The sequence below is a fragment of the Camponotus floridanus genome, unplaced genomic scaffold, assembly GCF_003227725.1.
Source record: "Camponotus floridanus strain SB8 unplaced genomic scaffold, Cflo_v7.5 scaffold80, whole genome shotgun sequence".
NCBI classification, from domain to species: Eukaryota; Metazoa; Arthropoda; class Insecta; order Hymenoptera; family Formicidae; genus Camponotus; species Camponotus floridanus.
In genome coordinates this window covers 811884-824414 of record NW_020229850.1, presented here as the reverse complement: position 1 = coordinate 824414, position 12531 = coordinate 811884, and the positions used below count along the sequence as shown (strand labels likewise).

Genomic DNA, 12531 nt, shown 5'->3' with positions numbered 1-12531 from the left:
TCGCGCTCTACGCACCACTCTCTTTCTACGGATTTTTTTTTTTTTTTTTTTGGCCGAATTTAAAGTCTTTATTTATCTTTTTCCCGGGTTTTTTATCGTGAGATTAATTCTCCTTAATTCTCAGTCGCGTTGAACATTATAAATTGAAATTCATGTACTCTGATTTGCGCAAGATTGTAATGTGAAATAGGATTCTTTTGTTGGTTTACAAGTTATACCTACTTGCGCCTCAGCAATTTTTTTAAGAATTAACTTAATAAGTATATCATAAGAATTATAGTGTTTCTCAAAATGTTATAAAAATGCATTTTTCTTATATTTAGAAAACATCAAGAATACCTAAAGAATATGTATGACTTTTTTTCAATTAGATTTAATTAATCACATTTTTCAGTCTGCTTTTTTCGTTGATACACGACCTTAATTTACGCAAATCTTTATTTATACAGTATTGTGCAATATATGGTAAGCTGCCAAGAATGAATTTGCTTAAACGACGGAATGAACCATAAATTAACGCGGCGTGACGTTTAGATTCCGCTGACTAAAGGTGTGTCGATTAATAATGTACTGCGGCGGTCTATCTCTATTCCCTTTTCTCTCTCTAACCCCTCCCCCCCTCTCTCTGTCTCGTGCCAGTTGCGCAAATTTCTGTTGAGATTTGCGTATCGAAAACAATACGCTGATCCTCTCCCTTCCATCACGTTCGAGATATTATTCGGAGGTAATCCCTGGGATTGAATTGTCATAATCCTCTTTGTGCCCGATATTTCACTGTGCAAAATCGCCGGCGCGATATCGACTTCACCGCATTCGCGGCGATACTAGAAATTCCGACTGTCGATTCGTGTTGGGCCGATATTGCGCAAAATTTTGCGGCAGAAATCGTTTTAAACGAAAAAGAGAAACAAACTTGTCACGCGTGCAAATGCATTTTTTTTCATGCATGTATATATATTCGGCTAAAAAAGAATTAACTTTCCGATTTACTGCGAATTTGTAACTTTTGTGGGCAAATTCGATCAATGTTGTATGAATCTACAGAGCGAAATTAACTGAAATTCATACAAAATAGTTAAGTGATGAGCGTTTCATAAAGAGAGTAATTCTTTTCTCTCTTGTCGAAAACGGAAATATTTTTTCCCTTTATTTTAAACTAATTCTAAATAGCGTTTCCCTCCATAACTTTTAAGGCTTTAAAATACTGGTAGAAATAAATATTTGCTGCTTCTATGTTAATTTTAAATCTATACTTAATATATTAAATATAAGAAAATACATACTGGCTCCATTAAAACTAACAAATAAAAAATTATGTTAATATTAAAAAAAAATTTCAGAAATGAAACATTATTTTTAACATAAGCAATATCGTTCTGTTGATCAAATTACATTTATTAACGAACATCCTATACATGATGTACTAACCACACGTATCAAGGGAGTGGTGGAGAAAGCGAGGAAAAGGGCAATTGCGAGCGAGGAAGGGCGGAGAGGGGTGTCTACTCCCTTCGGTTTTGTAATTCCTACGTGTGTTGCGCGCAAATCATTCCACTCGGACCGTTCGCGGTCTCGCCATTACAGACTTTCGACCACACGCGGAAACCGCGATCGAGGAGAAATTCTTTCGCGAGCGAACCAGTTTGCAAAACACGTAACGGAATCTGGAGATGAAATTCCTACGCACGCGGCGAGCGCGCGTTGCTACGACCGACGTCGCGAATTCTACGCTTCCGCTCCGATAAAAGCTACGGTTGTTTCCTATTCTGCGCCGAAATTCGCGCAACGCCGACTTTTTATTCTTACGATGCTTAAGAATATAATCTTAACAATAAATATAAATAAGATGGCTAAATAGCTGAAACCTATGTAATAAAATTCAAGTGAGATATATGAAAATATAATAGAGAGAGAGGACAGAGTAAAACAAAATTCCGATATTTTTTTTAATATTGAATGAAACTGGAACTTGCACAAGAAATCGGTATTTCTAGAATATAAAACAAAGTCTTATAAAAATATATTCAACTCACACTTTTAATTGTTACATAATGCTTTTTATGCCGGTGATTGATTGTGTACATATTTGTGCGATTGGATCCTTATCTGCTCCTCCCTTGTATCTTTATATTCCATCGTTTACCGGCGTATTCCTTAACGGAAGGTTAACGGAGGGTTAACGGGGTAAGTTCCCTCTTACTTCCTCTCTCCCTTCCTTCTTTGACTCCGCTCAACCTTGCGGGCATCCGTCAACTCGCCGTCGTCTATCGGGAGGGTAGTAACGCGTGAGAGAGTGACAAAGTGGAATAAGAACGATAAGGGCGATAGTGGTACTCGATCTATCGATTTTAACCCTAAGGTGTCGCGCTTACGTCGACGCACCTCTTTTTTTTTTATAGATTTCCAATGAGTCGTAAGAGACTGAATAAAGAGGCGCTAATTGCGGACGCGTTTTTCTCCCCCACGTGTCGCTTCGACTTCGTAGGCCTCAACATCCGACAATCCTTCGAGAAAGAGAAGGCGGTGAGGACTGGGAAGAGAAGGGAGGAGGGAAAGGGTAACGCCTGAGAGGGTGACAAAGTGTCTCAGCAGCCGCGAAGAGAGGGCGGACGACGGGGCAGCAGGATCTCTTTCTCCTCACACGCTATTTCCTTCGACCCTTCGACGAGACACACGGGTAGGGTTGACTGATCTGCCTCGTAATGCCAATCGATATACACAGTACACACAGCGAGAACCCACCCCCCGGTGTGACACGTCGTCCGACGCTCTTTTAGGCAACGTTCACACGAGCGAATACCTTACTCGCCCCGTCGATGTGTCCGTAAGGGATGAGGAAAGGCTGGGGGAAGTTGAACTCACGTACGTGACGAGTGTATGAATAACGTCGAGATACGATGTATGTGTGTCTGCGGATGTAAGCCTTTTACACGATCTAAACTTCGCCAAAGCAGTCGCAAAATTTCATCGTTGATTCTGAAGAAAGATTCTAAAAATCAAGTAAATAAAAGAAACATTATTTAATATTGTTGTTGAAAATTAATTATTTGAATTTTGTATTGACTGAATTATATCTATTTATATCTGATAGTTGCTGTTTGAAAATACAATAGGTTCTTTTAATTTTACAAGTATAATTCTGTTTTTTTATACCACAAATCAGATGTAAAGCTGAATAGGTTTCTATGAATCTTATCAATTATATATTTTTCTCCTTTCCATTATAGATCGTGTAAAATAGGTTTAAAGCAAAAAGATATGTGAGTGATATAAAGAGGCATTGATTGTGAGTCTAAAATCCGCGTTTTCGGGATTAGATAGATAAGTACTTAAAAATGAGAGATACCAGCCAACTGTAACGTTCTCGTTTTCCAAGAGAAACACTCCGTATAAGAATCTAAACCTACGCTAAACACGTCCGGAATTTATTAGATGTCCCTCGAAATTGAGAGATGTATTTGATAATTTTGTCACGTTTCTTGTAATCTATCAAAACTTGATATAAAGATGCATTCGATTTATCGAACGATGAAATGAAAGATAGGATATAGTAAAAATATGTTTGTTAAAATATAAAGATTGTATTTGTAAAAAATTGATAAAATGCTACAGAAACACTTTGGAAAGAATAAAAAATTAAAAAATATGATGATAATAATAACATATAAATAGAGAACTTTTATAAAATATAATATTAATATAATTTTATAAAATATAATATTATCATAATTTTATCATATAATAACAGTTTATGTCAGAATTTTATTTGAAAAGTATTTTTTAATTGTTTTCAAATTGTTGAGTTGAATTAGATTAATTGAATTAATTGAACAGTAAATAAATCTTATCTCATCTCATCGGGATCAATAATCATAATAATTTTTCAAATTTTCATTAAAGGGAGATAGAAAACATTCTCAAGAAAGAAAGAAAGAGAGAGAGATTCAAATATGTGATTAAAATAATATTTAATAAATATGAAACTATATGAAAATAAGAGAAAAATATGTTGACATAGCGTCACACATCATCGACGAACAATGAATTACGTAAGATTGTAGCTCGCCGATCAATCACCCATAATGTTGCATAACGTTTTAGCATTGCGCACTCATGTTTATTGTGCGCTACCTGTCGATTGAATTATGTTTCTTGTGCGTACGGAATTTCATATGATTTTATTTCACGATTGACTAATACTCGGCAATACAGCGGTATAAGTTACTTTTTTCGTGTTAAAAATATTCCTTAAAGAGAGATTTCTTCTTTTTAAATTCATATATTTTATCACACATATAAGAGTTCTGTCATTATTTTATAAAGAGAATTTATTCTACATCTTTGTCGTTTTATAAATTAATTGAATAAAATTATAACGTCTAAAATTGTGAATATAGAAAATGAGTATAAAATTACTGAGTATAGAATGAGTATAAAATTAATTTTTATGTCAATTTTACTAATTTAAATTTTTATTTTTTAATTAATGGTTGACATATGCAATCTCCTCTCTATGAAGCATCAACAATGACTATAAACACCGTACTCCCCTTCCTCCGTCGAATTCCTATTAATCCGGCGATATTAATCAAAAAGCGACTTCTCTCTCGTCATATCGTACTTCATTGTTTTCCATACTCCCTTCTCGATTCAATATCGACATACCCTGTGACGCAATGCGTTTATTCGCCATCGCTACGCGCACATATTCACGCACACACGCGACTGTACGATTCGTACATACACATATCCGCGATATATGCTCGTGAAAACTGCGAGGGATACGTTGACACACAAGAAAGAAGGATCACAAAGGCTGACGACGTCGTCGTTGCGATCGAACGAAAGCAGGTGCCGACTTCGAAAGAGCCGGAAAGAGTTCGACGTGCTTGTCGACGGGGGATCTCCAATCACCGTCGATGGTAGTGCACTCGCATATAGAATGCACATACGCACAGCCACGCAATATTTTCCTCTCCTCTTCTCTTCCGTTGTTTTTCCATTTTTTATTGTTGTCTCTGCGACCCTCCGCGCCGCGTGGGGTCGCGCGGAGAATCCTCGAATGGAGAGAGAAACTTAAAGAGCGGAGGACAATGTAAATTTACAGACGGAACGCATGGGAATAAATAACATAAAATGAGGCAAGAGAACTTTTGCATGAAAAGCGTTAAAAAACAATCAAGTAACCATCCTAGTCTCCATTTTTCTGATCTCGAGAATTTCTATATACGACTAGTTTCTTAAATTTAACATATCAAAACTTTCTTTATTTTTTATATCATGAAAAAGAAAAAGAGAGAGGGAAATAGAAGCGAATTTTTTTACATGAAAGAAATTCTCAAACTTTATTACATTGCAGTGCTACATCATGGTGTGCAAATATTTTATCGCTATCCAAGCTAACTATTTTGAACCGACCATGCACGAAACGCTCGTATTTCTTCCCTCCCGAGTCCTGAGAACCTGAAGAAGGACATCGGCTTGGCCGCGTTCCCAGCGACACCGCGGGAGCCTCCCGCTATTTTCTTAATCCGGCATCGTGCAAGCAAGCGGGCGGTCCGCGGTGTGTGTCCACGCTCACACATGCGAAAACACACGCGAGCCGCCACCATCTCCCTCCAAGCCGCGAGAAAGCTACCCCCGTAGTCGCGTAATCGACGTCCGCCACCATTACAGGGCCAGATGTCACCGCCGTGTGATTCTCAGCGTCTTTTCTTATAACTACCCTACCCTCTTCCGTCGCGGTTTCTCCCTCTTTGTTCTCGTTCCTTCTCCAATTCATTTTTATTAACGTCCCTCTATCCTCCATTTTTGCCGTCGCGACTCTCTCCTCAGGTGCTCCGAAACTATAATCGTCTCTCACAGTCGATTCGCTCGCGTTTCTGGAACCTTTGTTCCTCGCCGATCACAGTCGAAACCGGTCGCCGAAATTGACTTTTCTTCTCTCCTCTGCTACGCCACGAATAAAAGTTGTCGGCACGTAGGATAGAGATATTTTTTGCTGAAAGACTATCATAAATTTATTAATATAGCGCTTATCAAAACGAAATTATCTAGATTTACGTCCGAATTTATTTCTTATTATTTATTCCTACAAGTTTTTATATTTTATACAAAAGATTTATTTTATAAAAAATATTATATAATCATCTATATATATATTAATCAAACATCTATATATATTAATTATGCCAATGGATACTGCAGCATTTTTTTTCCCAATGGCATATAATTAATAGCATGACATGTAATTAATAGTTGTTATAAAGTGTTAAAAATATTAATAATTATTCATGTGATATTCAAAGAAGGAAAAATCAAATAATAATCATATTATATAATATGATTATTATTTGATTTCCCCTTCTTTGAAATGATTGTTACGAAATTAATGATACGTTGGGTAAGGTACAATCGATGTGCTTCCGATAGAGATATGCATATTACGTTCTCGTCGGATTATGAAAGTTAATCTTCTTTCCCCTATGGGTACTTCAATGTTGTACGTGGAACAAGATTACTGAAAGAAATCGCGAAATATTATCTAGCCGATATAAGGCTTATAAAAAGTTCATTTATACGATGCTGTAATCGTGTGGCGAAAAAATTACGGAAATGGATTTTTTATTTCGATAATGCGCTCAGGCTAAAGGATTATCTAAAATTTTTTTTAAAGCGAAAAATTGAAAGAATGAATAATGTAAATGTAAATTGCAAAAGAAAATATTTTATATATTTTTATATAATATAAATTTATAGGATACTTCAACATCTTTATTAAAGACTTTCAAAAATTAATATATAATTGTTCTTAAAATATTATCTTATAATACTGGAATAGTAGAAAATGGGAGATCTAATTAAAAGATAAAAAATATCTACAATCGAAATCTTCTGTAAGAGTCAAAACTATGAGAAAAATATCACGGATACTCATCCCGAGCCTAAATCATCAAGGAAGGACAAATTGTCGAGCAAGAGAAAGGAGAGAAAAGAGAGGTAAAAGGGATTGCAGAAAAAAGAAATGGCACACAGCGGTACAACTTCCCGAAAAATTAATATCCCGTGGCAAGGAGGGTGCACCGGCTGGTTGGCTCTCGGGGATGCTTCCATGCTCGACGGGGTGCAGAGGAGCGAGAAAATGACGGATGGCGATGGCGCGAGGAGGGGCAGTGGGAAGCTGGAAGAAATTTTGTTTTCCAAAAGCTATTTCTCCCGCTTTCAGGCGGAGAGGTGATCCGGTGGCCAAAGGAAGCGCGCAAAAGGATTAGACTTACGAACCAAGTTTCCGACGAAGAAACTTGTCCAAGAATGAGATCACCGTCGCGTTTCCGAACAGAAACGGCTCGGCCGACTAGTGGAATTTAATTGGGCCTGACCGCTTGACCGGATTAATTAATCGGCCGATTGCGCCTATCGATGAAATCTCGGCGAGGATGTTTGTGCTTATTCGGGCTATTTACTCGGAACTGCCGGAGGGTATTCCTTTGTTCGGTTCGATGATGGTCCGGCTAAATTCTTAAGAGCGTTTGTTGGTCGGTGAACCTTAATTAAAAGTTTCCACTAATTCGGCAGGCATAATTATATTTGATATGAGAGATATCTTAGCGATGAGTTTGAAACTATAAATTAGAGTTGCGATTTTTCAGGGTTTTTAAAATATTACGCTAATTTTTTTTCTATTCAATAGAGTTGCTAGTCAAAAGGTGCATTGTACGAGTTTGTTACGCAATTTATCTTACGGTAAACTTAATTTTTTAGTTTATATATTTTCTATGTAACATTTTGAATTCTTAAATTTAAAAATTTTTGAATTTAATCATAAATAATATAAAATATATTACGAGAGCGTGCGGTCGTAGTCGCAAAAGGAAATTGTTGCGGATTTGCAAGATTGCAAAATTAGATTTCCTCTTTCAAGTCAAATCGCAACGCGATCCAAACCTATTTCTTAAAATGATAGCATAAATTCTATTAGGATTTTCGTTTTCCTTCAAAACGCTATGGACCACTGGCAAAGAACATTCAAGACGTGCATCGTTGTAGTAAAGAGGAAGGAATAGGGAGAGATAACGGAGTGCGCCGAAAAGAGGGGAGGAAAAGTGTTCATGTGTGTGTGTATGTATGGGTTGGAACGTTCGCTGTAGAATTTTGGGAGAATTCTGATGGGGGATTGGCCGTGTCGGGAGTGAACTTATGAAACGCCCAACCCTGTTGCCGGTTGCGCTGAGCGAGATATTAAATTTCTGGAATTTTGCGGTTAGGCACGTCTACATGCCGACGAATCTCTCTCTCTCTCTTTCTCTCTCTCTCTCTCTCTCTCTCTCTCGCATCAATACATCTGCACTCATGATCGCATGCTGAAGAAATTCCTTTAATTTCGCTGTAAAAAGTGAATCTCGGTTGAAACAATCTTCGCAAATGAAGATTCCTGTAGGATTATCAGTTATTGATTATTTATTTTCATGGCAACGACCCCTACGCTTTTTCCTAGAGAATTGTCAGCGTGAAAATTGTATAAGTAATCAAAAAGCACAATATTTAAATAGATAATGACCAATGTATAACGTAATCTTGGCGAAAAATGTTCGTATAATACAATCACAGACTTAAAGCGACATGAAAACACAAGCTTCGTTAGCATCAGCTTTATTACATCGTCAGTTTAGTCTAATTGCGAATTACATTCAACAATTTATGCAACATATACAATACAATTTACAAGGTGTCATTGCGTCGAGTTTGAGACCGATTCACCGGAAGGTTCACTGGAAGGTGAGGAGGAATCTGGATTCGGTATTGGCTGCCGGTGCTTGATAGTTCGTCGTGTAGGTGGTGTAGGAGTTGCTCAGAGGGTTGGTCAGAGGCACCACGCTCGAGGGGTTGTCGTACTGGTATTGCACCTGCGCGGCCACAGGCTCGATCTCGAGTTTCTGCGGCCTGGTCTCCGCAGGTGCGACTCCGGCGGCGATCGGGGCGACCGGGGCAACGGACACTTGCAAGCCAGTCGGCACGATCTGCAGCTTCTGCAGGGGCGCGTACGCGTAGATCGGCCCGCGAAGGGGTTCCACGTTCTCGGCGCGGATTTTGGCGAAGTACTTCATGGCCTCGACGTTTTGGCGGCTGATGTATCGCACGCGTTGGAGACGTCCGTCGGGAAGGGCCACGTAGTACTCCCCGGATTGCTGAGGTTGCCTCTCGTCCACGTCCTCGTCCTCAAGCTCGTTCACCGCGTTCACGGGCTCGGACTGAGAAAATAATTTTATTTGTACGTAATTGTTTACCTTTATATTACCAGTCGCTGATCATCGTTGACCGATATTGCGTTACATGCTCTAATTAAAAGAAAAGAGAGGAAAAAGTGTAAAAGGCGTATTTTAACTGTGTTTATGGAAATATATAGATAGAATATATTAATAGAAATATTGTGATAGAAACCCGAGAGAGAGAGGGAGAGAGAGAGAGAGAGAGAAAGAGAGAGAGAGAAAGAGAGAGAGAATATTTAATATTTAATCATGAGAGAAATGTGTGTATGCAAAAACTAAAATCTATTTTTTATAACATCAATATCATTTATAATTATAGATTCTTTAGGAAAATTTTCGAAAATTTTTTGCTATTATAAATTTATCACAGATAGCACAAAAGAAAATTTGCGAAGCACAGTATAAAATTGTTTGCTAAAAAATGATCGAAGTATACAGATAAAGGGAGCTATTTATTCAACTGACAGATATTTCTTGGTAAAAATAGATTTCTTTTTTTCAATATCTCGCCAAACAGAAGGCGGAGTAGACTCGCAGACGACCTCGAATTACGGATGAATGCATTATGGGTTGTGTCACGGCAGTCTTCGAATTTGGTACGGGTACACACGTGCTTGAGACTCGCGATCGAAAGTAAACGACGCCTCGAATACTAATGTCGTTAGGATAAGCGGGAGAAACGACGAGAACGAGCGAGTGTCGAAGATTGAAAAAGAGAGGAACCTCGCAGTGTCGGTGTGATTTAAATTCCGCGGAACCGTCTCCGTTCCTACATAGGCTCACATGCCAACAGCGATGCTTCAGCGCGTTTTCTCTCCGAAACGAGATGATAAATCCGTGTTACGTAAAAATGAAGAACGCGCACGTTTGGTATCTGGGACTCCTGGCGCCTAAAGCTTCAAAATTTTCTCTGCGATTTTTCCATAAAAAATATCTAATTAACGTTAAAATTAATTCCATTACGCACTTGTGGATGTAAAGACGTAGAAATTTGATTAAAAATTTCCTTAGAAATCTAGTTTACGTATTTAATGATTAAAATAATCAATTTATTATCAAGAAAATATATGAATAAATCGCAATGTCTAATATCATGTACTTTTTTTCGATTTGTGATGAGTTTAAGGATCTTTTTACAACAAAGATCTAATCGGAAGTCGGCTTTCTTCGTCTCGAGTTTTATAATATTTTAATCGAGACATTAACTCTCGCAGAATAATATTCACGCTTTACTCACCTCGGATTCAGTGATGCCTTGAACGGTGGGCACCTCTTCCTCTTCGGTGGTGTTAGGCACCTCAGTAGTCGTGGATTCTTCCGGTATTCCGTATTCTCGCTGGGGACCCGTCGGCGCGCCGTATTGTGGCTGAGGCGTACTTGGTCCTCCGTATTGTTTCTGAGGCACATCCGGCGCTCCGTATTGTTGCCGAGGTGCACTTGGTGCTTCGTATTGCTTCCGAGACGCGTCCGGCGCTCCGTACTGCTGCTGAGGCGCATCCGGCGCTCCGTACTGCTGTTGAGATTGTCTTTGAGGAAGATTAAAGGCTGGTCCCGTCGGCTTCCAGCCGGAAGCGGGATAAGGCGCGGCCTCCTCCTGCTGCCGGGCAAAGTAGTACTGTTGCTGGTATTGTTGGCGATACTTCGGCGGCTCGGCAAGAGCCATGGCGACCAAAAGGACGATGCTGATGAATACCTATTTTCGAGGATCAAAATCAATCGGCTGAATAAACTAATCGACATTATTCGCGAAAAAGTTTATATAAGTCGCAAATTTTCCACCGCTATAAAAGTGGATTCTCTATCGAGAAATATCTGATACAGTCGAATCGATGGCTACCTTCATCGTTGTACGATGGTGGTTGGCTGTGGTTGTGTTTGACGAGCTGACTGAACGCTGATGCCGCCGCTGGTGGATTATATACACCCGTGTCCCGTGTTCTGCATATCTAAGAAGGATACGCGCCCAGGGTAACGCGACGCGCGTTCGCCTGGCCGACGAATGACATTGGCCTCTTAAAAGACTGATGAATCCTCGATCATTGTTGGCTCATCATCCGGTCGCTTGCGCGCGTTTACCTTCGTCTTTGTCGGCGAGCGGGCGGTCTTTTTCAACAAAAGCGCCGTTCTTCAATGCTCGTTGTGCGACCGACTTCTTCGTCTTCCACAGCTTCGAACTTCACCTTTCGTGCTTTTTCGCGCACTGTATTTGTTCCGGTCCTACAAATCGCGCTTCTGTTCCATTGACGATTAAACGTAGAAAAGATTCGACATGTTTGTATGTTCGCATTTGTTACGTCAACATATATACAAGTAACATATATATAAACGTATTTTTTATGAAGAAATTTCATAATGCATTTATTGAATTTTTTAGTATATAATGTAGTATAATTATTATAAAATTTAAAACATTAGATAAATATTTTATTTTGAAAAAAAGAACAAGTCATATATTTTAAAAATGAAACAAAGTATTAAAATTTTATTAAGTCTAATCGAAATTAAAAGATGAGATTGATTATTATTCATATCACAACAAATGCATTTTTTTATGGAAAATTTTCGTGATGCATATATTGAATTTTTTTAGTATAAAATTACTTTGAAGTTTAAAACATTAGACAAATCTTTTATTTCGAAAAAAGGACAAGTCACATATTTTAAAAGTGAAACAAAATATTAAAATTCTATTAAGTTTAATCGAAATAAATTAAAATATGAGATTGTGATTATTATTCATATTATGTTGTTTTCAGACATTTTTATTCAACTAGACTCATTATAATTTACAATGAGCATATATCGTACATTCACCGAAATACGTGTCTGTTACTACAATACCAAGCATGATATAGAAGTGCTCCAATTTTGCATAATCATTTGAATGTTAAGAAAAACTGTCCTCGACTCATCTAATCCATCATCGATGTCTCTCATCATCCGTGACCGATGATCGGGTTAGTTAACATATTTTACGGGTCGGAGCAAGACCTAACCGCGTTATGCGACGATTACGTCGATGTAATTTTAACTCCGACCGTGCGGCTCGTCATGCGTGGCATGCGTGTCGTACGTGTCGTCCATTCCACGCATGGATTTTGCCGGCGCGTGACGATGATTCGCGCTAATCAATTCACCGGCGTACCCGATCTGACCAGCATCCGAGAAATGAGAAATGGAATCGCCCGATGCACCAGGGTCGCTCGATCGATCGATCGCGACAATACTTCGGAATTTATAATGACCGATACTTCTCTCTCTCTCT

The 12531-nt window shown here is 38.5% G+C and overlaps 2 protein-coding genes across 6 annotated transcripts in view; one reads left to right on the top strand and one right to left on the bottom strand.

The window, feature by feature from the left end:
* The window catches only part of LOC105250098 (paired box protein Pax-6), an 81443-nt gene that overhangs the window by 48209 nt on the left and 20703 nt on the right, over positions 1-12531 (top strand). The window lies entirely within an intron of this gene.
* Positions 8634-11258, bottom strand: LOC105250097. The gene is made up of 3 exons (XM_011256020.3): positions 11104-11258; positions 10504-10959; positions 8634-9248 (listed from the first exon to the last, which is right to left on the bottom strand). Exons 1-3 carry the CDS (start codon positions 11107-11109, stop codon positions 8766-8768), a joined length of 945 nt encoding a protein of 314 aa, XP_011254322.1. The 5' UTR covers positions 11110-11258; the 3' UTR covers positions 8634-8765.

Excerpts from the sequence above, each read along its gene's own strand:
- LOC105250097 (XM_011256020.3), bottom strand. Across the intron at positions 9,249-10,503 it reads AAGGCATCACTGAATCCGAG|TCCGAGCCCGTGAACGCGGT; the intron begins GTGAGTAAAGCG and ends TTATTTTCTCAG.